Source organism: Ailuropoda melanoleuca, chromosome 20 (assembly GCF_002007445.2).
Source record: "Ailuropoda melanoleuca isolate Jingjing chromosome 20, ASM200744v2, whole genome shotgun sequence".
NCBI classification, from domain to species: domain Eukaryota; kingdom Metazoa; phylum Chordata; class Mammalia; order Carnivora; family Ursidae; genus Ailuropoda; species Ailuropoda melanoleuca.
This window is the reverse complement of record NC_048237.1, coordinates 27,881,921-27,908,947: the sequence shown is the minus strand read 5'-3', so window position 1 is coordinate 27,908,947 and position 27,027 is coordinate 27,881,921. Positions and strand designations below refer to the sequence as shown.

The window sequence follows — 27,027 nt, the reverse complement described above, 5'->3', positions numbered from 1 at the left end:
CTAAAAGTGCCCGAATATAATAGTACCATGTTATGATAGTAAATATTGACAATGTATTTTCAGGGGAAAAAATTACAACACTTAGATTAACTGCAGAAAAGAAAACATCACATTTTTAACACTTGAAACTGCTGCTTCACGTTTTCCAGTTGTAAGATAATTTCACGTGTTTCCTTTTCTGTCTATTCCAGGAGGTATGTGTTGAAATTTTTTTTTAATATTAAAAACAGTGATTCTCTATGGGATGTTTTCAGCTTTGCATGCTGATTTTGGAACCAGATCTAGATTATTTTTTGCTCTAGATTCAGTTTTTGAGCTATCTTCTCCAATATCAATGCCGGGATAGCAGTTTATTCTAAAGACATTTTCCAGCAGTTCAGTCTGGTTTTGAGTAAACGCAGTTCTTGGTCTTCAGCCTCTATACCGACTCAGCTCTCTTTTGAAGACAGTCTTTCTGAGGCTGAAAAGTAATTTTTATATTTCAGAAATCTTTCTTCTGGCACTGGGTGATCCATCGTACAAGGGGATGAGATCCCATTAGGAAGGCTCAGGATATGTAGACATAGGTTAACATCTTTTCCTCAGGAGCCACAGGTGTCTGTGCACGGCCTGTGGGGTTTCATTGATGGAACAGTTTTTCTTCTGGACCAATCCTAAAATGCTCTCAGCTGAAAAGGAGCAGGGTGAGGATTTGCTTTCCTCAAGCCAAGCACCTTCCTGAAGGTTGGGAGACCTCACATGGGCTGCACTGGACAGCTCTGGCTTCTCCTTGCCTCTTAGCTGACTCTGCCTGGTATGCACAGGGCTGGGATCTTCCTGTAGTTCACCTTAGGCTCCCTGAAAACATTTTTTTAAACTGTTCTTTAATTATAAAAGTAATGAATGCTCACAGTAAAAATTCAAATATTATAGAATTATGCATTCATTTTTGTTTTTCATAAAAGTGGGATATGGGGCCCCTGGGTGGCTCAGTTGGCTAAGCGTCCCAACACTTGATCTCAGCTCAGGTCTTGATCTCAGGGTTGTGAGTTCAAGTCCCATGTTGGGCATGGAGCCTACTTAAAAATATAAATTTAAAAAAAATTAAAAATTAAAAAAAATTTCAAAAGTGGGACTATGTTACTATACATTTGTAATTTGTGTTTTTGCACTTGGTGATAACATTAATGGACCTTATCTTCTGTTAGTTACAGAAGTCCTACATTCATAAAGTCCCGTTATTAAAAAATTCCAATAGTACAGAAAATGTACTAAACTGAAGGTGAAAATTCCACTTCAATTTATCCCCTTGTTGCTTCCTCTTAAGAAGTAGCCATTTCTTGATTACTCTGTGGAACTGTATTGTAAACAGTTGGAGTACAGCTTGCCAGTACCTTTTCTGTGTGATTATACTTGTGTGGCTAATTTTGTTTTTTATAATAGAGTCTCCTAAATGTTGCATATTCTGCAATTTGAGTTTTTCCATTGAACAGTATGTTTTGGTGATTTTTCTATGTTAGAGTAAAAGGGCTCCCTAGTTCAATATAAATAAGATTTCCATATAGAAAATTTATATTTAACTGTTTCTCTACCTAGGTAGGATCTAATACCAAATATAGTCCAAAAACTTTCCCAGAAGTTCAAATATACTCCAAAAAAGAGTGTAAAAGTGATAGTTTTACACTCCCATCAACAGTACATGAAAATGCCCCCTTTCCTACCTTCTGCCTGATACTAAATGTTGTAAATCTTGACTAATTTTTGCCAATATTGACAGTAAACAGTATCTCAGAGTTACCTTTTTAATTTCCCTGATAAACACTAGTGTGAATAATAGAGTAATACATTTGTATTAGCCATTCCTATTTCTTCTATTAAGGTTAAAATAACGGACTTAACATTTTTGTTTTAGTGATACACTAATCTTCTGATAAGTTAGATATTTTCCCCGTACTGGCATTTTGTTTTTTATTTTGTGGTCTTTTTTACTGTACTAAAGTTTTACTTTTTTATGTAGTTAAATTTGTTATTTACTTTATAGTTGGGGGTTTTCACTCTTGGTTAAGAAAATCTTCACAAATATTAGAAAAATTCTTCTATATTTCCTTTTTATACTTTTATATACTTATTTCATATTTATGTATTGTAACTTATCTGTAATGTCAACATTTGTTATTTTTAATTCACCTGAAATTTGTTTACTAAGTATGGTATGAGATTGCTATTTTGGTGGGAAATTTTCTAAAATGTATTGAATACTTTAACACTCTTTAAAAAAAGAATAAGAATGTAATTTATAGTAACCAGGTTATCAGGCAGATTCTAAAGTTACTTGAGGTTCTTACTGTTTGTAGTAGGAGGCCCAAGGGTGTAGTGCTTGTTGAATTCTCTCTCTTCCGCACAGTTTTTGTTACTATTCCATATAGTTGAGCAAGCTCCTGTAATAACTTTCTGCTTCAAATATGTTTTAAATTGGGCAATCAAGAATACAAGGTAGTTGGGACTGTCACTGAACTGAGATTAGAAGGAATGTAAAATGTACATACCCTCTGTCCCAACAGTGTTGCTAGAATTGGAAAATAAGTACAGACATACGTGTTGGAAGGCAGCTTTGCAGCAGCCGTGGTGAAGTCAACAAAATTCTAAAGAAATAAATGCACACTAATTGGGAATGGCTTAAATAAGTTATGGTACCCAGGAGGTGGTGTGTATATTATAGCTCGGCTCTGAAACTTACTCTGTGCCTCAGTTTGCTCCTCTAAAATGGGAGTAATAGGATTGTTGGAAACACTAATAAAGTTATTACCGTGGAGTGCCTAACCAAAAAAGAATAGAAACAATGAAGTGATCAAAATGAAGTGTAAAATATACAAAGTAGAGGACAGAGAATTGATTGGGTGGCTCATTCTATTAAATGTTGTGTAATTTGGGGGGAATATATTTTGTTTTAGAAGCTTAAAGAAAATTGTCAATTCTAACTCTATTTAATTCTGAATAGTTATTATAGTCCATCATACTAGTAACAAATTTTCAATATTCTGACATTCCTAGTAAAAGACGTATTTGCTAGATCTTTGAAATACACAATGAGAAGATTTTGCCCAGAAGATGGTTTTCTCTTCCTTATTTACATATATACCATCTATAGCAGGATTAATCTTTGCCCACCTGAGCTGGAGTAATGTTTTCAGCCCTTTTAATTAGCATGGGGTGCCAGGTAACCCTTTCACAAAATACCCTTGTAGTTTTAAAGTTCTAGCTTTTAAGGATATCCCTAACTATCCCAGTGTTATTTAAAGCTAAGAAAGGTGAATTGACAGCTTTCTTTGTTGCTTATTTAACAACGTTTAGATACTGCAGATTGCTTCAGTTACTGACACTGGAAGAACACATACTAGTGAAATCAAATCAGATACACTGTGGCTAGCAAGATTTTTTTTTCTTTTTTTTTTACTTTGTGTTCTCTTCCTAGACTAGATCATGACGCCTACAGAAATCTCTAGCATGCTCACCACTTTTTCATAGATAATTGTTTCTGTCATTGCATCGAGTGAGGTGGTGGGGAGGGGTTATTAGAGTGGAAAGGAAATTCCTAAGCATATTCCTAAATTAGGTAAGGGAAACAGCCATTCTCTTTCCATCATCCATTAACAGTGTGATACCCATTTACACATTTTCTTTGTAAAAATTATGACTGAAGACAAAATATAATTAAAAGAGGTAGGACTTCTAAGGGAGGTGCTTTTACTTAATGTTACTCTGAACTTCTAAGTCTTAATTTAATCCAGTCTCCTTCATTTCTGTAGTTTAAGTGATGGAGGACATATTATCAGTTGACTAAGTCAACAGGTTTTTATTTATATAGCCTCTACTTAACATGTCTCGCCCTATTGAACACTGAGGCATTGGAAGATAAAATATCCCTGCCTTCAGGGGCTTAATTTTAAAATGTATCTTTGTTAGCAAAATTTTATCTACCCGTTGCTTTAATACTTTATTTGTAGATCTGTTGGAACCTGTGTAGCTATTCATTGAGAAAATATACACATTAAATTGTTCTCTTAATGTGCATTTATTCAGTTACATTGAGCTGTCTTAAAACGGTATAGATTTCAAAGGGTGATAAATGTGGATATGTTTGTCACTGGACATTTGACTAGAGCACAACTTTATTCTTTTGAATTGAACAAAAAAACTTAGGTTATGGTTTCTAAGATTCTTTACTCTTCACTTGAAATATTTGCTTCAGTTTATGATTCACATTAGGAAAAGTCTTTTTTTTTCTTTTTTCCATTTCCTTTTCCTTTTCAGTCTTGTGTTTCTATCTTCTATTGTTACCTTTCCTTTACCTTCTGAATTCCTTTCTTTCCTTTCCTGTAGGCACTGATGTTCTTTACATTGGCCCTCTGAAAGGTGAGCCTTGCCACAATTAAAAACAAAAACTTGGTCTGTCTGCTTCAGCTGTAGGTTTAACTTACCTTCTAATCCCTTGAACTGATTTTTTCCCCCCAGAATTTCTGCCAACTTACATTCTTTTGACCTTGTTATTATATGTTCTAATGTTATACAAGTAGAGTTAAAGTTAATTTTACATGTTTTCAAGACAGGTAAAATAATGTACTAAGCTTTCCTTCCAGAATGAAGCTTTTGTTTTACAGTTTGCCTTATGTATGTCTGAAAACTAAGATCTGTACTTCATAATTACTACCTGTTTTTCATGTTATTTATTAGGGAGTATATATTCAAGCCCAGGACTTTATAGTAAAACAATGACCCCCACTTACGATGCTCATGATGGAAGCCCCTTGTCACCGACTTCTGCTTGGTTTGGTGACAGTGCTTTGTCAGAAGGCAACCCTGGTATACTTGCTGTCAGTCAGCCAATCACATCACCAGAAATTTTGGCGAAAATGTTCAAGCCTCAGGCTCTTCTTGACAAAGCAAAAATCAACCAAGGGTAAGTTTTAAAATAGAGATACATTGAGGGGCACCTGGGTGTGGTTCAGCTGGTTAAGCATCCAACTTGTGATTTTGACTTGGGTCATGATCTCTTGGGTCACGGGATCAAGCCCCACATCGGGCTCAGCGCTCAGTGCAGAGTCTGCTTGAGATTCTCTTCCCCTCGTCCTCTGCCCCTCCCCCCACTTGTGTATGCGCTTTCTCTCTCAAATAAGTCTTTAAAAAACTAAAATAAAATATAGAAACGTTGAAGAACTTCTTTCTCCAGCTAGAGGTGGGAATATTTTATTAATTTTGTCTTGCATTGTTCCACTGCACTTGTTAATTTGTCCAGGTGGCTTGATTCCTCAAGATCTCTCATGGAACAAGATGTGAAGGAAAATGAGGCCTTGCTTCTCCGATTCAAGTATTACAGCTTTTTTGATTTGAATCCAAAGGTACCGAGGGTTTAGAGGGATCTCTTCCTTTTTCCTTTTTGTTCTGTTCATTTGGATGTTTGTTTTTTGGAGCTGGTAGGGTACGGAATCATTTGTATATAGCAAGTCTGAATAATATTAAAAACCCAAGCTTTAGACAGAGGCATCTGTATTTGAAATATTTGAAATATTGTGTTAGTAGGTTGGAAGCATAATTAAACCTTTTTCTTTTTTGTTAAAATAATTGAATTTTTGGTTGATTTGTATTTTTTTTTAAGATTATATTTATTTATTTGACAGAGATAGAGACAGCCAGCGAGAGAGGGAACACAAACAGGGGGAGTGGGAGAGGAAGAAGCAGGCTCATAGCGGAGGAGCCTGATGTGGGGCTCGATGCCATAACGCCGGGATCATGCCCTGAGCCGAAGGCAGATGCTTAACCACTGTGCCACCCAGGCGCCCCTGATTTGTATTTTAAATGCACCAGCTTGTTACTATAGTATTGGTAAAGTTAGTTTTAGGCATTTTTTTTATACCTCTCTTTAGCTGTGTTTTTGGTAAAAGAAGAGTTTTATGAAATAGTACCTTTTCAGTGACTTTCGGATTTCTAATTATAAATCAAAAGATATTGCTCCAAGGAAAAATTCCTTAAGTCTATATTTCTTCCTGTTTAATAGGCAAACATTGTAGGGGCGCCTGGGTGGCGCAGGCATTAAGCGTCTGCCTTTGGCCCAGGGCGTGATCCCAGCATTCTGGGATCGAGCCCCACATCGGGCTCCTCTACTGGGAGCCTGCTTCTTCCTCTACCACTCCCCCTGCTTGTGTTCCCTCTCTTGCTGCCTGTCTCTCTCTCTGTCAAATAAATTAATAAAATCTTGGGGAAAAAAAGGGCAAACATTGTAATGTTTTTACTATCAAATGACTGTATCATCTGTGCTACTGAAATACTTTGCTTTTCTGAGAAGAGTTAAATTTGCTATGAAATCTAGAGTATTTTTCCCTAGAAAACACATGGCACAGAGATTTGGATCTTTTGCTTATTTATTGTCCTTGAGGGGAAAACCTCTCTTGACTATTTCTCATCCTTTTCACGTCTAGATTATAGTCTAGATTTTACTGTATATATTTAACAGTTTTTATTATGTGCTTAAGTAATTCTTGAACAGTAAAATGTATAAATTGGAACCACAAAAAATAATCCCTTTCAGGCCATATCATGTCTCATTTTAGTAAAACCAAAGCTGCTTTGGGAACAGTTACATTTGCTGGGGAAGGGAGATGCTGTATGTTTTGTTAGCATTCTAAAATAGTACTGTTAAGACATTACTATTAATTTTTAGTACCATAAGTAAATGGATAATTCAGTAATGTGTAAGTAAATCTTTACCACAAGTATATGTGCGTACTCTGTACTTCAGATTCTTAAAGTAATTACTGTTTCCAAGGACCTGACACTTTGTCTAAGTATGCTTTTCCATAGTGGGCAAGATGTTCCCTGAAATAATTTACTGTCTGACTGTAACATTTTAGTGTGACAAGTTGCAGTAACAATACTGAAAAGCAGTCACTTTTGCCTTCCTTTATTATTATTATTTTTAAAGATTTTATTTATTTATTTGACAGAGAGAGAGACAGCCAGTGAGAGAGGGAACACAAGCAGGGGGAGTGGGAGAGGAAGAAGAAACAGGCTCCCAGCAGAGGAGCCCGATGCAGGGCTCGATCCCAGGACCCTGGGATCACACCCTGAGTTGAAGGCAGACACTTAATGACTGAGCCACCCAGGCACCCCACTTTTACCTTCCTTTAAATGTCTTTCAAGTTAGGTTCATTTTGTTAAGAACTCTGTAGTATCTAATGATGATTTCCCTGTAAAATAACATACAAAATCTTATTTCTAATACTGAATAATACTATTTTGGTGTCTTTTTTAATGTCATTTTTAATGGGAAATTAGATGTGGGTATATATACATATATCTAATCCTATAGGTATCTTTATTATTGAGTATTTGATACTGAATAAAAATCCCAGAAAAAAATGTATTTTAGAGGCGCCTGGGTGGCTCAGTCAGTTAAGCATCTGCCTTCGGCTCAGGTCATGATCCCAGGGTCCTGGGATCGAGCCCCACGTCAGGCTCTCTGCTCAGCGGGGAGCCTGCTTCTCACTCCGCCTGCTGGTCCCCCTGCTTGTGTTCGTTCTCTGTCAAATAAATAAAAAATCTTTAAAGAAAAAGTATATTAAAACTTTTATGTCAAGCTTTGAAAGTGAATATTTAGTTTTCTAACTTCTTTATGTTAAAGGTAATGTATTTAACAAAAGGACTGTCTCTTTTGCTGCAGTATGATGCAATCAGAATCAATCAGCTTTATGAGCAGGCCAAATGGGCTATTCTCCTAGAAGAAATTGAGTGCACAGAAGAAGAAATGATGATGTTTGCAGCCTTGCAGGTAGTGTGGAGTGTATTGGTAAATGGGACTTTTCAAGGGAAAGGGTAGGGGATTATTTTTAAATAGTAAAGTAGCATTGTAATTCCACTCTCATTTGATTGTATTTACTTTTTGCTATTAGGAAATTGAATATACTTAGAAGACAAAATAAGTAGATGAATTTTTTATCTTCTAAGAATTTAGTGGTATATTTAATAAGTTAAAATTTTTCTGTATCCTGTAGGAGAACGATATCCTCCCACCCCCAGATATATATTAGCTTAAAACTACCCAGTTTTCCCTTAGAAATAATATATATATTGCAAATCAGATTTCTAAAATGAAGTTTATTAAGAAGTAGGTACCTGATCTTTCCTCAGATTAAACCAGTGTTATCCCAAAAGTGGTTCTTGCATATCAACTTTTTCAGAATTACAGTAGTGCTTATTAAAAAATCGTCCTTTGCTTCATTACTGCTGTCCCTCCAGTAAAAAGCATAGGCGGCTCCACAAGTCTGCAGTCTTAGAGACACCGAGATGCGCGCAGCTGCCTCCTAGTCGCTCTTACATTTCAGATACTTGAGTGAGACTTTAAGGAATGTTCTCAGATTATGGTAGAATTCTGGTTTTGCCTAAAGTCCTAACAGAATTGGTGTTCTCTAAGTACAGGAAGCAGAGTTAACATTTAGTTATGAAAAGCTTTCATTGTTGTGGCACCTGGTGGGTCAGTCGGTTAAGCGGCTGCCTTTGGCTCAGATCATGATCTCAGGGCCCTGGGATGGCCTCATGCCAGGGAGTCTGCTCCTCCCTCTCCCTCTGCCCCCCCCCCACTCATGCTCTCTCTCTCAAATAAATAAATAAAATCTTTAAAAAAAAGAAAAGCTTTCACTGTAAAAATGATTTTATTTTCTTCTCTTGGAACACAAATAAAAATGCTCTCAATCTTCTAAATGCTTTTATGCATCCAGGAAGGTTTTCTGGTGAAGACTCAAAAAATTATCGTTTTTTATAGAAGAAAAGCTCATTTCTTCTCAGTTTTCATCTACATGATGAAAGAAAGGGATCAAAACAAAGACAAGGAAAATCTTTGATGACAGATGAGTTAATTTAGATAGAGACTTGCTTAATCAACTAGTTAAGAGTCTTCTGTTGTGTTTCTGGATAATTCAGACTATCTGAAGAATTTCTTGAATTAAATTCTGGAGTAGTTTTATTCAGAGTACCTCACTTGGTTTATGGCTTTCTACCTACATCTTTCTTACTTAGAATATGGGCTTATAATTTTTGTAGTGAAGGTTTTGCTAATGACTGAATAATAATACATTTAAAAAAAAAATATATATATATATATGGGAAAACTCACAGATTTTTATTATATTTTTTAACTTTTGTATTATAAAAATAATGCACTTAAGGAAAAGTCCAACAGATACAAATGTGCCTGACACATGGGTGCTCAAAAAAATTTGTTGAGTGAGAATATAGTTGGCCCTTGAACAACACGGGTTTGAACTGTATGGGTCCACTTATCCGCAGGTTTTCTCCGATAAATATAGTACAGTAAATATATTTTCCTTATGATTTTCCTAACATTTTCATTTCTCTAGCTTTATTGTAAGAATGAGTATATAACACATATACAAAATATGTGTTGTCAGTTTAGGTTATCAGTAAATTTTCTAGTCAAGAGTAGGCTATTAGTAAAGTTTTGGGAGAGTCAGCACCTTAACCCCCATGTTGTCCAAGGGTCAAATGTACACACAGTTGTATTTTCACAGAAATAGTATTATTTTGTAGCTTTCCCCCACCCAGTGTACAGATATTCCATTTTAGTGCAGTAGAAAACGCCTCAGAAACCATGAATTTTAATCTGTGAAAACTGTCCCAAAACATAGCTGTCCTGAACCATTTTAGAATCTAGATTTAATGGGAGAATTCTGAACTAAAAATTTCTTGTGTTCTTAGACGCCCTCCCAGAGACTGACCCAAAGACTCTAGAAACCCATCCAGTACCATAAGGGGGAAAGTTTGAAAAGTTGGCAAGGAGATAAATGCCTGGTATTTTTATCTCCGGCATAGACTACACTCTGAATTTGTTTCTCCTTGGGGCTTCTGTTTCCTTGTGTAACATAAATCTATGGTAAAAAGAAACAAGTAATTAAAAGTAAGAAGGTGTGGATAAAAAACAGGTTAATAACACTGTTTTTAAACCAATTACATCCAAGTCTGTATTGTAACATTTAATAGATACCCCATGCATCTCTGAAAGCAAAGCTGGATCTTAAGACCAGTCCCATTCAATGCCAGGGTTTCTCCAGGATAACTTCTAGGGACTTTTTGCATCACAGTCACCTGAGTCACTTAATAAAAATGCAGATTCTGGGCCGGACCCCAGATTTGCTGATCAAAATCTCTGGGGATAAACCTAAGAATCTGTATTTTTAACCAACTCTATTCATGATTCATACGTTACTCTGACATTTGAGGTGACTGCCCAAGGGCCTCAATCTACCTCATTCTCCATGATTTTGTGAACATGGAAGTTTCTGTCACTGTAAGGATCTCATTTTAGCACAGCTGAAGTTACAGCCAGAGACTATTCATTACCAATTTACTAAATCTTAAAATATAGAGGAACACTGACAATTGGCCTCAAAATAGTTCATTCAGTGTTCCCCATGAATAGGCTTTATTCACTGAACGACTATTTCAGAAATCTGGAGTGCTGTTTAATGCTTTGAAAGGTAACTGATAAGGTATTTAAAATTTCTGCTTACCTTTGTGTGAAACCTCTGTAAGGTTTAGCATCAAAATCTAATATAGATTATGAGTATTTGTTTTAAGTGACTTACCTAAGTATATTTAAAATCATGACTAGTTACTCTATATGCAAAGATTTTTCTGTCTACATATAGGAGTATTTATCAGCACTCATCATATATACACACACACATAAATATATATGTAAGTGTATATATTCACATAAAATCAATCTTATCATTCCTGTGTAACTGAGAATATAAACATCTTCCTCTGAACATATTTTCAGCATTGAATTGAGGTGGGGCAGGGGCTGGAGAGTGGAGCTTTAGCTTTCAGCCCAATACTGATAACTGATTTTCCTCTGCTGGGTAATAGTAATACAAGGTAATCAGGTTAATCTAGTTTTACAAAAGACCTTATGCATATTCTGTTAATTATCCAGTATTCATTGGTTTCAGGACCTGTTCTAGACTGCGGGGGGTGGGGGGCAGTAAAAAAAATCTCTGCTCATGTGGAGCTTAGTGGAAGACATATTAACTCTTAAGTTCTAAGGCTTCCCAAACTGAATTCATTTTTATATGTCCAAAGACCTACTTCTTTTGGAGAAATATTTATTGGGATATTTAGGACACTGACTTCAGGTGCCGTTTATTTTCCTGTCATTCTAGTTCTTGGACACTTTCATCTTTTCAAGTTAGGTGATGAAAAGCATTCAGTATAGATGCAGGTAGTAATCTCATTTTAAAGTTTTACTAAAGTTAGAACAGTCATTTAAATAAAATTTCTCTTTTCAGTATCACATCAATAAGCTGTCAATCATGACATCTGAGAATCATCTGAACAACAGTGACAAAGAGGTGGACGAAGTTGATGCTGCCCTTTCAGACCTGGAGATCACTTTGGAAGGGGGGAAAACATCAACAATTTTGGTAGGGTGAATCATAATTCCTACTAGTTTAGTTTTAATTGGTGCTTACCTTTTTGTGGATTTAGGTTCTCATAAGTATTGAGTGGGTATAGAGAAATATTTCGTGCTTAGGGAATACAGCTGTTGACTTTTCAGAAACTTCCAGGGAAAGCTGTAAAATTAGTATTGTACTAGTGTCCAGTGCTTCCAGTGCCGTGAAGGTAGATCTTGTGATATGTGCCCATTCTCTCACAAGCAGTGGGAAGACATTGCTGTAGAGTGGAAGGTAGTCTCAAGTCATGGTAAAATTCATTTAGTGAGCTGCACATTTGAAATATTACAAAAAGAAGAGAAAAATAGATCTTGGGAAAAATTTTAAATACTAAGTTTGGTTTTAAAGCTTAGGAATTAGTTGTTACAGAAGAAACACCTCAGGGCTGTTAACGATTTTGCAGAATTTCCATATGCAGTTACAGTTTTAGCTGAATTAGAATAATAGGTTCTTAAAGGTTATATGAACTGCCATTTTGATCACATCTTTTATTAGCTTTTTATGCCATTTGAAAATGACTTTGTAACTTATGACCATATATGATTATACTTTTAAAACCTTCATAATCTGTATTTTATGTAATTTTGTTTATTGAATAATCTGATAATATCAGATACTAAACATTAGAGTTTCAAAATTTCAGGAAAAATCAAGAAAAAATTATTTAATTTTTCCCCTAGGGTGACATCACTTCCATTCCTGAACTTGCTGACTATATTAAAGTTTTTAAGTAAGTATAAAAAGGGGAGGGATTCCAAATATTAATGAATGATAAATATCAATTTTATAGTCTCATTCATATCATTGAAATTTAAGTTTAGCAAATGCATCTGTAAAAGCATTTACCAGTTAGAGAAACACTAAATTATGAGAGAAAATAACCATCTTTACCAAATTAAAACTGTAGTACTCATGAACCTGTGTTTTCTGATAAACATTTTTCTTAAAGGGGAAAAACAGACTGGGTAGCATAGATTGCGTTGCCTAGATCCTGAGACATACGGTGGCGTTTCAGTATAAGGCATCCCCTCTGGGCGAAAGCAGGACATAATGAACTGTAATTGCCAGTGGTTATTTCCTTGTTTAGAGCCCTAGATTCTATTGCATTTTATTCATTTATTCATGGAACATTTTATAATAAGGTTCCAGTGTATCTTATCTAGACTTTTTATCAATCTAGGCATAATCCAGTCAGGAGAGTTAGGCATGAAAGCAGAGAGGGTGAAGAGGAGAGGAGATGATGTGGAATGTAAGATGGAAAGCCAATACAGAATAAACCATTTACTGTAGCTAAACCTAGAGCAGCTCCCCATATGGATCGTTTCTGAGAGATAGGGGCATGATTTGAGATGCAGCTTCCTACCCGCTTTCTCCTCCCATTACACACCTTTGCTTGTCCATTCTCCATCATGATTGCTCTGTTTTCTTTGTGTTTGGCATTGGGGTGGCAAGTTGAAGCACCATTCAGATACACCCCTGAGAGAGACAAGCACTTCCCTGACTCTAGTTCTGTAAGGTGCACCTGCCTGTCCAGAGAGGCCCCCAAGGCAGCCCTGCACACACCCAAGAACCTGCTGGTGATTATAGGACCTAGGAGCCTTCCCATTTACTTCACCTTTCTTTTCTTGTCCTTTCCATGTGACCTGCTTGTGATAGAGATGGCTGCCACTGACAGAAATACTTGATGCTAGCCCTCCTTTCTCCTTTGCCTGTTCATTCTTTGTGAGATATTCCTGAGTAGATTGATTGAGAAGAGGCAAATCCAATAACAGCAACACTGAATAGAACACACTGGCCCAAGGGAACTGAGTTCAACATATGTACAGCTTGGCCTTAGACTTTTAATGATGTGAAACTTTGCTGCTAATTCTATTGATAAAGTTATTTCAAAAGTTGTTTTTCTGTTAATTCTATTTGACATGTAGGCCAAAAAAGCTGACTCTAAAAGGTTACAAGCAATATTGGTGCACCTTTAAAGATACATCTATTTCTTGCTATAAGAGCAAAGAAGAATCCAGCGGCACACCAGCTCATCAGATGAACCTAAGAGGTAAGGAAAGCTTTGGAATGACCAGTGTTGATGGAGAAATTTCTCTTGGCTGATAGTCAATAAACTTCACTTTGCTGGGCGGGGGGTAGTTTTTCAGCAGATTCATTACTCCTTTAGGTACTATTTTAGGTGTAGACGATTCTTTTTTTTTTTTTATGTTTTTGTCACAATTTTGAATTTTCGATTTCACATGAATATTTTGTTGTAATCTCTTTGTGCACTCCTCATTTGAAGTGATACCACTTTTCTTCTTGTCTGATAAATTTATGGTACCTCTTTTCTCACCTTCAGCATGGGGACATTCAGGTTTTCTTCATTCTCATCCGTGCTGTAGTCCTGTCCTGTTTTTGCTGGCTTCTCCCTTCCTCATCAGCATCCTACTCTTTCTGACTTTCACTGATGACAGGCTGGTCCCTCTCAGGTTCCCCAACCTCTTGGCTCAGCAGTGGGGTAGCAGTTACCTGTGGGGTTTGGCTAAGTTCTTCCTCTTCCTCAATAACTCTTCCCGGCACATTTTTGTTCAACACTGAGCTCTTGGTCTGGCCTCTAGGGTATCCCCAGGGTACCCCTCCGAGGCTCCTCCTAGCTGACAGCCTCAATCTCATTGGTTTCCTCTTGTCACTTCAAATCTAGAGCTGTCACTAGGGGCTGGTGTTTGAGGCACATGTTATTGGACACATTTCCACTCCCTTGTGGCAAGCTTGCCTCCTGTGGCCTGGGCTGAGCCTGCCTGGGGGCTCAGAGCTACTGGCTTTGGTCTCTCCCCCACCCCCTCCCCCCGCCATTTCATTTGCCATTTGGGAGACTTCTTTGGTTCTTCACACTGCTCCTTCCACCTCCTTTATCGGATTGATGCAATGGTTCGGGTAGAAGGAGAATTTCCTGTCCAGATTGGTCTGGTTCTTCTGCAGCTAGAGGACATCTTGCTGCTTCCTGCCACGGTTTTTCCACAGGGTCTTACAGGTCGTTGGTGAGCCTTTTGCTCGTGGGCATGCTCACTGAGAGCACCCGGCTCGCTGTGGTGAGGGCTGCACTCCCACACGCTCGGCGCCAGCGTGCTGGGTGGAGGGCGCGGTAGGTTGGCACCTCACCGTTCCGCACTCTTTGCAGCAAAGGTCAGGAAACTCAGATACATTTCTGGACTCATTTCCAGTGAGAATTTGATTCCAGCCACATGCGTTCCTGTTGAGACTTGAATCTGAATAAGTTAAGGGGCTGGAGAGACAGAATTGAGAAAGGAGCGAGGCGCTTTTGGGCTGTGGAGCTGCAGGGGCGGCCTCTGGGTTTCCCAGCCTCTTGGTGGTAGCAAAGGTTGCACTTCCTTTGGCAGCCGGTGTGAGGGGGGTGTTCAGGGAGTTAATGCCTATCGGCCCAGCCCATTTCCCTTTTGGGTTTCATTTTGCATGTACATTTATGATTACATGTAAAGCAATGATATATGCCTTTCTAATCAGTCATAAAGATAGGATTATATGTCTTTCTAACTAAAAATATCCATATTTGAACAAAAGTACCCAAGAAGGGGGGGCACCTGACTCATTCACAAAAGTGATTCCCCAAATAGTTTCATTTATTGCTTAAAATAGAGGCGCTTTCCATAGTGCGTTAGGGTAGTTTTAGTATATTTCAACAAAACGTCCAAATCTGTGTTCTGCTCGGTAGTCCTCTGAATTGCTGTTTTAAAAAATGGGAAATCCCTGCCTGTCCTGGGTAGAAGATTGATATGCCCATGTGTTAGAATTCTGTAATTTTCCTAAAGGTTTTAATTAGGCTCACTGCCTTTCTCTCATAAGACCCACGGGTTTAACTTTTGGGTCTCTCTTAATTGTTACTCTTAGAATCTGTTGCAGCTCTGTTCTTCCTTCTCTTCTAAGTTGCCCAGGACCGGCTTATCCACTCTTGATCTATGAACTACATCTGTCTTCTGGCCCCTGTCTTCTCTGTCCCTATTCCATCCTTAACTTTCTTCCTTTTTGACTGAGAAGTCAAGTCCTGGTATGGAGAATGGCTTATGACGTGCCACCTCTTCCAGGTCCTCCCAAAAGAGCACTTTTCTAGCACGTCACACTAACGAAGCTACCACCAGTCTAAAAATCAAATGGCATAGATTCTGCCCTGCTGTTAAAAATGCCCTGTGATTTTAGAAAAATAGCTTCTTTGGACCTCAGTAACTTCCTCTAAGAAATGAGTGTGTTGGACTCGATGTTTTCCAAGGCCTTTGGACATCTAAAATGCAAAGTTGTAAAGAATTGGTTCAGCGAATACTGAGTGAATTCTTGTGCCATCAACTGTGCTAGTGCTAGAGACTTGAGTAAGAACAGATGACAGTCCTGCCCCTCGCCCCCCAAGGTGTTTAGAGCATGTTGGGGAGCTAAAGAGTTACAATTTGGACAATAGTACTTTAACATGTCTGAGGAAGAGCAAAGGGGTAAGGGTGCTTGCTATTGCTATATCATTGTTCAGGGGGGATGGAGAGAATTAGGGTAGACTTCATGGGGGAAGTAATGCCAGAGTTTGATCCAGGGTCTGTCTCGAGGTCCATGGAAGGAAGGTGAGTTGGTAAAAGCCATCCAGGCAAAGACTGGTGTGGAGAAAAGCATCAGCAACCAAAGGGGGGTTTGTGCTGCTGGAATGTAGAGTTCATGGGGGAGGATGAATACTTCCGTAGTGGCTGTTGAATCTGATGGCTACTAAGATGAGTGATAATAGCAGAGAAATTGGCAGGAGTTAAGAGGATAAAAATGTTAAGGAGATTGTTTTTTAAACTGGCAGCAATGAAGTGCCACTGAAAGATTATTAACGTGAAAATGACAGGCTCCATCCTGTTTATATTGGCTGCGGTATAGAGGAGTAATTCAGAGCAGCGACTGTGATCCAGGTTAAGGTGATCAGTGTGGGTGGGGAAGAGGGTGCCAATTCAGAGGGCCCTGACGAAGCCCAGTCAGCAGCCTGGGTGGTGGACTTGGGAGGGGCTGACGGGGAGGGACTTGTTTCTGGCCTGTGCGGTTGGGCGAATAGGGTTGAGAATGTAGAAGAGCTGAGTTTGAGGAGAAAGGTGAGTTTAAGTTTGGGTTAAAGTTGAGGTACCTGTGGGATATCTATTGAAGATACCCTGTAGGCCATTGGATCATGGGAAATCCACACTGCAGATACTGATGGTAGCCCTTTTAGGATTAATGGTAAATGCACACTTAGAACGGTTATCTGTAGTATGAAAAGGCCAAGAATAGAAAGAACCCTGCAGAACACCCATGTTTGAGGTACAGGGCAGATTAGAGGGGAGGAGCTTGCAAGGGAAACAACAGATGCTTACGAAGACCACGGAAATGACGTATGGTGGGAGCTAAGGTAAAAGTTGTTTCCTAAAAGACAATAGTCAGTAACCTCAAATGCTGCAGAAAAGTAAGGTAAAGATTGTTAAGCCTCCAAAGCATTTAGCCCCATTGGAGGTGATTAGTGGCCTTGAAGAAGAACAGATTCAGTGAACTTTATCTGTGACAAGGAAGGAGGAAAGAGGGCGGTAACAGCAGAGAGAGGTATAAGGTGGAGGAGAAAGGCATTTTGTGATTTAAGGTGGGTGAAACTCAAGAAAGTTAAGTGCTCATGGAAACATCACACTAGAAATAGAAAGGAAGACAGAAATCTAGTATCCAGGAGAGGAAGATCTCTTTAATGGAGCAAGGCTCCTGGGATGGCAGAAAACTCAGCCCACTCGGATAGGAGAGCCTTAAGAGGAGGGATGCCTCTTCCACTGTGTGGAAGTTGAGGACAGCTAGCTTATCAGCTGTGGTGGCAGAAAGCTCTGCGACTCACTTCTGATGGCTTTCTTGGAAAAAAGAGATGAAGTTGTCCACTGAGAGTGAGTGGCATCGGAGGCCTGAGAAGATTTGAAGTAAACATTGTTGAGAATGAAAACACAGAAGGACTGCAGGTGTTGATGGCCAGGTTGAAGTTGGGAACCTATGAATTTCTAGTGAAACCTGTCTGCTTGGTTTTGTGATTTTTGTTTTTTCCCTCCCTCCCCTCCTTTAAGAGCTCATCAGCCTAATGTAAGCAAGTAAAAGATAGGTGGTTGGATTGAGCCCTGGTTAAGGTTTTGGTAAATGTGTACAGTGGAAGGACAGTCTAGGGAATTGGTAGTTGATACCTGGTGAATGGTGTGCAGGCTGAACTCAGGAAAAGAGGTGAAGCATGTTGCTGATGGGAGAAAGGTGACGGGTTGCAGCCTAGGGTCCCTCAGATAGTGTGAAGAGAGGATCGAAGATTGTGATTAGAACGGGCTGTTTGCATTGAACATTTCAGAGGAGACATAACTGGGTTGCAGTAAAGTGTGGCATGTTGCCATTGAAGTAGGCAGCCACGGTGGCACGGAGTGACTGGGGCCTGAGGTGGGGCCTCAGAAATGCCTCTGCGGCTACACTAGCACTGAGTTACCACTCACTTTGCCTCTCCGAGCTTTTTAGTTTTTTTACTATTTTACTTTACCTTTTTTTTAAAGTTTATTTAAACAATCTTCACACCCAGCATGGAGCTCAAACTCATGACCCGGAGATTAAGAGTCACGCTTTGCTCCAGTTGAGTCAGCCAGGCGTCCCAGTATTTTATTTTTAAAAGACGCCTAATTACTATGGGATTGTACACTTTAAATCCACTTGAATGATTAATGAAGTCCGTAAAATATCGCATATCTTCAAACATCTCTGTTTTAACTTTGCAGATTAAGTGCATTGCCACACGACTTCCTGATAGTTTGTAATACTTGCACAGAAAGTTAAATGCTGCAGCTAATATTTTTAAAAGAAAGCAAAGGGGGAGAAAGTCCACCAAATTCATGATAGGAGTTGCTTTTGGAGGGAAGAGGACCTCCCATTTATCTAAAGTATTCTGTTTCTTGTAATACTTCATTTTTAACATTTGTTCTTTCTGTGTGGTCGGTATATAGAGGTTTATATCTCGTTCCTTATACTCTCTGTGCAGAGAGAAGTTGCTCCAGTACAAAGAGCAAGGCAACCACAGGCTCTGCTAACAGTTTACAAGCCTACTTGATGGTCTTAAGACATATTAAGGGTGACAACTAGAATACCCTTTAAAGACCTTGACGTACTGTACGTTGCCTTGTTTGTCCTTCTAGCATTCCAGTGAGGTAGAGTTTAAGGTCGGGAAATTTGGGGAGAGATGTCAAATGAATTGGCGGTAAAACAGAAGTGACAGAGATGGTGTGGAACGTAAATCAGATGGCAGAGCCCCACTCCGCTGTATTGCACTGGGTACTGCTTGCTGGTGATAACCATTGCCCCGCCGCCTGACTGAGCACGTGTTCGGTCCTCTGTGTTCTCTACGGTAACGCTACCAGCTGATGCTTAACTGAGTTGATTACATGGATTTTTGTAGCCCATAATGTGCGTGTTGCTGAAAACTTGTCAGTAGAGTGAAGTTCTGAATACCGGTGATTTTCATGCTGGCGTCCCCAGTACGTAAATGTAGATTACCTTCTGTAGATGTGCTCCTGAAACACTGCGCTGAAGTTGACTTCCGAATTGAGTCTTATCTGTGAAGAAATGACAGTTTGAAAGAAACCATTTTTGCGCAGATGCCCCCCCCCAATGACTTTAAGTATCGTAAGTGAATATTCAGGTGTTCCAGCACTCCAGGATTTTGGAAGGAGGCATGTGCCTGGGAGCATCCAGTTGGATCAGGAGAGCCTGTGTTTCCCCTCTCCCTCCCCCTGTGCCAGGCTCCTTCGGAATAGGAGGGCCCTGAGGAGATGCCCATATAGGACTCCAGCTCAAACTAGGAATCCCACACACACGATGCCTTTTCCTTTTTTTAAAAGGCATCATAAAAGTCATTTATTCTTGGGGCACCTGGCCAGTAGAGCATGTGACTCTTATGGGGTCATGAGTTCAAGCCCCACTTCGGGTGGAGAGATTACTTAAGGGAAAGAAAAAAAAAAAGTCACCTATTCTTACCAAACACATTAAGTTAGAATGGAATTGTAGAAAGATGCTTTAATATCCCTATACATTTAGAAACTTATAAACCCCAAATAATTTAAGGTTCAAGAAACTAAATGATATTAAAATAACATAGTATCGGGGCACCTGGTGGCTCAGTTCAGCTTGGGTCATGATCTCAGGGTTGTGGGGTCAGGCTCTCTCTCTCTCTCTCAAATAAATAAATCTTAAAAAGAAAACCCATGATATCAAACTTGTGGGATGGCGTTTTTGGGTAGTATCCTTTTTAATAGGACCCTTTCCTTCTCTTTTCAGTCAAGTTTTCTGAAGGCCACAAACTATTAGATGTGACTCTTTGCTCCCCCTCAAACAAAGTTATTGGGCAGAAAATTTTCTTCCCAGTTAATAGGTTCCTAAACAGCAAAGTTCAGCGTGTTAAGATACCATAAAATGAGGGTGGCTATATTAGCTTGGGATTTCTTAAAAGTAAATTTGACCATTTTAATACTTTCTCTATTATAGGATGTGAAGTTACCCCAGATGTAAACATTTCAGGGCAAAAATTTAACATCAAACTCCTGATTCCAGTTGCAGAAGGCATGAATGAAATCTGGCTCCGTTGTGACAATGTAAGTTTTACAATTAAAAACATAAACCTCAGTTTTTCTTTGATTCCTTAGTGAGTAGACCAGTTATCCTTACATTTTATACTCAAAGGACCCATCATGTGCGATATTTCATGTTTCGGTATTTCTTTTCACCAGGAAAAGCAGTACGCACACTGGATGGCAGCCTGCAGGTTAGCCTCCAAAGGCAAGACCATGGCAGACAGTTCGTATAACTTAGAAGTTCAGAATATTCTTTCCTTTCTGAAGATGCAGCATTTAAACCCAGATCCTCAGTTAATACCAGAGCAGATCACAACTGATATAAATCCTGAATGTTTGGTGTCCCCTCGCTATCTGAAAAAGTACAAGAACAAGCAGGTATTTGATTCATTTCACTTCATCTATTTCCTTCTGGTTTTATGATTTTGTACATACTTTAGTTTCCCCTCTAAAACAAAACTTTTAGTCTTAATTTCATATCCAGTGGTCAGAGTATAAAATAGGCTGCAGATAGCTTTTGTCCATTTAAATTGGTCATTTAAAAAAATGTTTCTCATTTTAACAGGACAGATGAGGTAAAATAGATGGGAGCATATTTACTCGCAACAACATAAGGAAATCGCCCTGTGAATGGGGTGTTCTTTCAGGGAATTGAATATGGTGTGGATGCTTTGGGTTTTATTCCTTATATAATTAAGTGTGGTATAAAGCACAGCCAGTATTTCCCAGCAAAATCTATAACTCTTCTTGCTGTGGAAATTGACTTTTCCAGCCTTGGAAATAAACTTTCTATGGGTAGAAATAGTCTCTAGTTCAACATTGTTTTTTCTTAACAGTAAAAAACCTAAACCAAGATTTGCGTGATGTGAGAGTTTGGTAAATTTTCATTGAAATTCACTGCTTTTGTTCACTCTGTTTAGAATTCTTTTCCTGGCAATTAATTCCATAAAAGGATAGCTATTTAGGAAAATGGTTCCTTGGTACAACATAAAAGGTTCTTTGCAGGGGAATTTTACTTGGGATAGCCCCCAGTATTCACTACACCAAACATCCTGCCATAAAAGGCAAAGGCTTCAGTCTGAGGTGGGGGTGAAGAAGACCTTTCAAATAAATATTTCATTTCTATCTAGTTTCATTTTTATCTCTGTTAAAGTATAATTTTAAAACATTACTGAAAGGGCCCAGTGAAATACCCAGAATGCTTATTAATTCTTAACTTTAAATATAATGTTTGTCATATGGGTCTGAAATCACTTAGCTAGAAATAAATGTTCAAGAAGTTTTCATCACCAAGTATTTGTCTTTAAGTTTCAGAGGTTGTGTAAGCTACATGGAAATTGTTTATCCCACAGTCCTATGATGTGGGAGTAGTAAGGAATGGAGGAAATGCTGCCCTGGGGAGCTTTGTGGAATGTAGATTGTAAGTTAAAAAGGGAAAGTGAATCAAGTACTAATTTCATTTTCTTTTACTCTTAGTTATTTCATTTAAAAAGTACTTCTAAAAAAAACTTGTTTCTGAAAGTGGATTCATTTGCTTTCAAAGGCAAGGAACAATTTCACTATCAAGTATCAGGAAAAATCTTAAAATGTAACTCTGAAGATCGCCAGATGTTGGTTTAGCTATAAGAGGTACTGGGTTGTTTTCTCAGAAGCCTTTCAAATGATAGTTTTTACTTTAAAAAAGGATAGTCTTCTATCCCTGATTTCTGAGCTAGATTGTCAAGTGAAAATTCTCTGGAGGACAAAAACAGTGAATATTTGACTGTCTTGACTGTCAGGATGACAGTATGTGTGTGGTCTGTGGTTAAGGATTCTTCCAGCCTTGTCTTCCATGTTGGCATCTTATCAGATGCATATTCTTTTTAATCCTCCCCTTCCCTGACTAGGTTTATAAGTTGTTCCCAGAAAGCAGAGTGCATGCATCGCCTTGACACCTGGGAAGTGCTGACAGGCAGGGGCATGGTTGCTGTTGCGTGTCAGGTGCTGTGCTAGTCCCTGGCTATAGTGGGATTATCTGATACAGTGGCGTTCCCGAGTCCAGTAGGAAGAGGTGCGGGCCGTGGGCCCTTTCATTCCTATCAGGGCGCATCAGTATAGATTTTGTTACATTTAATCTACTTTAAATCCCCAAAACTAGATATTACTTAAAAACTTACGATATATATCTTAATGTGACTAGGACTCCCAAACTGGGTTTTTACATTTAAAGAAAGGAGTTGTTCTGTGTTTTATCCATGTGAGTACAAAGTGAAATGGACTATAATACGTTTACAGCCACCATTCCTAGTGTAGTGTACAGCATCTCTTCATTTTCCCTTCCAGGATAAAGGATGCAAAAAACAGATGGTAATTGAGGGGTTTGCTTTTCTCTTGTAAATAAACAGTGTATGGTCATTGCATTTACTTTATACCTTCAACTTATTTCTGAAAAGCGGTGCATGGGTCATATTGTCGGACTCCATCTCAAAACATTAAAGGTTTTTGAATATTGATTTTGATTTTGCTACTAAAATCATTAGTTCTACTCTAACCAGTAAGAACTGGTCAATGAGCGGGAAAAGGGTATTTGCTCTTTATCTTTCCCTACAAATTTCTACCCATAATTTTAGTAACACTTAACAATCTAAAATAACGTGGAAGTGTTTCTCAGTATTCTAAATGGAAAGTAATCGCTGCTTCCTTGTTCTCATTTTCATGCTTGCATTTACTTTGCTTGGTTTCCACCTAAAGTATTTTTTTTGCATGGTTTTTGGCTGAAATTTTGGTTTGCAGGTTACCGCAACTTTTTCTTTGCTTCATTGCCATTTTTTCTGATTGCCTTTTTTTTTCTTTCTGCTTCCTTTTTCTTTCTTCGCATTGCCATCTACAGCCAGGCTATATAAGAGATTTGGTAAGTTCTCCATATTTACCAAAAAAAAGAAAAAAATACATAAAATATTTAAAGCCCTAGCCACAATCCCCTTACAGATTAATTTCCTTCCACTCTTTGTGGGAGTAGGCATCCCAAAGGGAGTATAATTTAAATTAAAAGTTAACTTTTCTAATGATTCCTTTAGAAAGATTTTTAAATTATTATGGTGGTTTCAAGTACTTTAAAGGTGCTAATAAATATTCTTGCTTGAAATTTATATTCCAGGTACTTACTCTGATATTATCTTGGTGCTAAATTTAAAATTCATATCATGTATAGGATTAGAACATGCCCTTTTATAAAAGCAGCGTCATATATGTGTGTGTACTTGGAATATCACTCGAGTGTAGCAGTTATGTACTCCTAATAGTACTTTTTGTTTCTGGATATATGGAAACTGAAATTAAGAAGAAATAGATCAAGGTTTATTTTGAAGAGTCATCATTTTCCTAAAATTCCCAGATGTAGCTGCAGAAATTTCCTAATTCCAACTCCTACAAGATGTGACTGTGGGGTGGGGCACATAATTCAATTTTTTACTTTTTGTCTCGATCCTCCCATGAAAGAATATTGTCTGATGGTAAAGGTTGTGTTTAATCGTGTTTAGATAACAGCGAGAATCTTGGAGGCCCATCAGAATGTAGCTCAGATGAGTCTCATTGAAGCCAAGATGAGATTTATTCAAGCTTGGCAGTCGTTACCAGAATTTGGCATCACACACTTTATTGCAAGGTCAGTGGTTCTAAACACCTGTGCCTTTTTATGTAATCTACCTCAATTAAACATTAAAAGTACCTACTGAGATCCATTAAGCAGTTTTACAGTAAAATGTAAAGAATATTGAAACGTATTTTCTGTACTCGTAATTTTTACAAATTCAAAATGATTTCTGTTTTTACTTATGTGAAAATACCATTTTTTTTTTTTTTAAAGAGCACATCTTAAAACCAGAGCAACACGTCCTCCTACCCCTACCAACATGTTTTTAAACATTTTTTTTGTTTGTAATACTATAGGTTCCAGGGAGGAAAAAAAGAAGAACTTATTGGAATTGCATACAACAGACTGATTAGGATGGATGCCAGCACAGGAGACGCGATTAAAACATGGCGTTTCAGTAACATGAAACAGTGGAACGTAAACTGGGAAATAAAAATGGTAAGCTCGGACAATGTTACTTGAGTGCGTGGAGAGGCCGCCTGCTGAGAATTAGTAAATTAAGAATAAAAAGGCTGATAAATTCCGTAGATTATTTGTACCATCACCCTTTAAAGTATAAAACATGGTAAGTTATTCATTTCCCACTCAAACTTACCGATTTCCTAACTAACCCAGTAATGAGAATTCTAAGAACATAATGATCTACTTAGAAGGTGGTTCTCCTGTAACAGCACATCCCTGTCAGTCACGGTAGCAGCCACTGTTTACTGAAGACCTACTCTGTGCCAGTCGTGATGCTAGATGTTTTTACGTTTGTACCCTGTGTCTGATCTCACCACAGCCTTGTGGAGTGGTTGGATTGTCCCTACTTTACAAATGAGGACTCGCAAATTTAGAGGCCTGGAGGCCATGATTGCCATGACCACACACTTAGTAACAGAATCAGAATTCACATGCAGATGCTCAGGCCTCTGAAACCTGGCACGACTCCTACTATGTATCTTGCCGCCCCTAGCCTTGGAGTACAATAAGTATCTGAAATAAACAGTCTTTTACTGATAAGCCATGTGTTTTAGGATCGTTAGGTTTGTTGTATCAGTTCCTATTACTGCATAGAATCTTCGTATTTCTGAAATAGTAGTATCCCTCCTTATCTGTGGCTAACAACGGTCCAGAAGCAGATGACCCATCCTCCTCCTGACATATTGTTAGAAGGTCCGTAGTAGTAACGCCGCACATAGTGCCTGCTGTGTCCTTCACCTTCATCCCATCACGTGGGCATTTTATCATTTCTCGTTATCACAAGGGTGAGTACAGTACAATAAGATACATTGAGAGAGATCATATTCACATAACTTTGATTAGAGTATATTGTTATAATTATTGTTACATAAAAATACATATTATAATATAAATATAATAATTATATAATTTTTGTTAATCTCATAGACTAATTGATGAACCTTATCATAGATCTGTATGTAAAGGGGAAAAAGCATGGTATATATAGGGTTCAGTACTATCCATGGTTTCAGGCATCCACTGGGGGTCTAGAAATACATTCCCCATGGGTGGGGGCGGCTCCTGTATTCAAACATGATACCTAAAGGTTAAACATCTAGAACAAATACTAAATTAAATGCAGGAGTAGGTTTTCTCCCAGGCCTCGAAAAGAGACCTTCTCATTAATTGAATCACCAGAGACCATTGGGAACATAATGACCTAAACCCCTTGCATTCAGTCTCTTCAGAACATGAAAACTAAAAAAGAGTGGTGGAGGGGCTAGTAAACTTGAGGATTTCAAAGAATTTGAGGCTCAACGAGTACTCTGGGAGAGGGCGGACAATAAATAGCATACTAGCTTCACTTGCACCCAACCAGACGGAGCTTCCTGGGACTGACGGTTCTGGGTCTTTGTTCCAGGTCACGGTAGAGTTTGCAGATGAAGTACGATTGTCCTTCATCTGTACTGAAGTAGATTGCAAAGTGGTTCATGAATTCATCGGTGGCTACATATTTCTCTCAACACGCGCAAAAGACCAGAATGAGAGTTTAGATGAAGAGATGTTCTACAAACTTACCAGTGGTTGGGTGTGAACAGAGATACTGTGTAATGAAACTCCATGGCCATAACAATATTTAACTTTGAAAGCTGTTGTTTGTTATATGCTGCTTAATAAAGTAAGCTTGAAACTTATCATTTTATCATGAAAACTTTTTTGCCTTACCAGACCAGTTAATAAGTGCACTAACAAGCACGACTATTAATCTGCTATCGTGATAACAGTACATGGACTTGAATATGGCACACATTCCTTAGGGCCGTGAATTGAAAACTAAAGTAGTGGGCAAGTCAGGAACAAAACACTGATTTAATTTAAGCTAGCCAAACCAAGAAACTCAAGCCATCTATTTTAAAGCTATCCAGGGCTTAAACTATATGAAGTCTATTTATCATGTTTAATGCATGTGTTTTAATGTATGTTTAATTTGATCTCATGTTTTAAAAATACCTACTTCTGGTAGCCATTGATTCTCCATCCCCCACACCCACCCCCAAATAAATCAGGCCTACGAAAGATGCCTGATATTTAATAATGTCATTGTGTGACCTTGAAGGAAAATGCTGTCAGTCCGTTAGGCTTGGTTTGTTTCTGTCCTTGAATAAGCATGTATGTATATTGTCTTGTGTTTTTATTTTTACACCCTGTTGTATTACAACACTTTTAGCATTCACCAGCATATTCACTGTCTGCCTAGAATGTGCAACGTTTGCATTACAATATGAAGTAAAGGTCTATGAAGTATGCGTTTTGTGTAACTAATGTACAAACACAAATTTTATAAAATTGTACAGTTTTTTTAAAAAACTCACAACTAGCAAATGGCTTAGATGTAGCGTCTTTGCATTTATTAAATGCTTTTAAAAATATAATTAATGTGCAGTTTTCATACCTGCTAAATTAAGAATGACTTCGTTATAGTCATGATTTGCCACAGTGTCCTTCACTCTGATGCCTGGACTGGCCACTTTCCCGTCCGCTGCACTGTGACCGTGCGCATTGGTGCTAGTCAGAAAATCCCTAGCTCACACAACCCAGAAGGGCGCCGGGAGGGGCAGATTACCAGTATTGTCCAATAACCCATGGTTCAAAGACTGTATAAATGCATTTTATTTTAAATAAAAGCAAAATCTTTTATGTTTCTTTTTGTACTTCTTGTCTTTACTGTTTACATAGAATTAACTGATGAACTTTTGCCTTGTGGAAACGTTTTGCCTACACCTTGTGTTACAAGGACAGCTTGCTGGCCTTCCAGAGTATCAGCAGATGGTGATGCTTA

The 27,027-nt window shown here is 38.3% G+C and overlaps 1 protein-coding gene and 1 pseudogene across 5 annotated transcripts in view; one reads left to right on the top strand and one right to left on the bottom strand.

Annotated features, from left to right (window-relative positions):
- The window catches only part of FERMT2 (fermitin family member 2), an 84,925-nt gene extending 58,157 nt beyond the window's left edge, over window positions 1-26,768 (top strand). For 2 of the 5 annotated variants that reach the window (XM_034648393.1, XM_019800087.2), the window contains exons 4-16: window positions 4,360-4,392; window positions 4,711-4,936; window positions 5,273-5,375; window positions 7,694-7,801; window positions 11,337-11,471; window positions 12,182-12,231; window positions 13,427-13,551; window positions 20,028-20,134; window positions 20,270-20,491; window positions 22,983-23,003; window positions 23,632-23,756; window positions 24,041-24,182; window positions 25,609-26,768. In XM_034648393.1, the coding sequence (XP_034504284.1) occupies window positions 4,360-4,392; window positions 4,711-4,936; window positions 5,273-5,375; window positions 7,694-7,801; window positions 11,337-11,471; window positions 12,182-12,231; window positions 13,427-13,551; window positions 20,028-20,134; window positions 20,270-20,491; window positions 22,983-23,003; window positions 23,632-23,756; window positions 24,041-24,182; window positions 25,609-25,782 (1,571 nt within the window). In that variant the 3' untranslated portion in view covers window positions 25,783-26,768. The remainder of the gene's footprint in view (window positions 1-4,359; window positions 4,393-4,710; window positions 4,937-5,272; window positions 5,376-7,693; window positions 7,802-11,336; window positions 11,472-12,181; window positions 12,232-13,426; window positions 13,552-20,027; window positions 20,135-20,269; window positions 20,492-22,982; window positions 23,004-23,631; window positions 23,757-24,040; window positions 24,183-25,608) is intronic. The other 3 variants (XM_034648394.1, XM_034648395.1, XM_034648396.1) reach the window with 3 other exon arrangements.
- LOC105237833 lies at window positions 183-3,521 on the bottom strand (annotated as a pseudogene).
- Window positions 26,769-27,027: the final 259 nt, after the last annotated feature.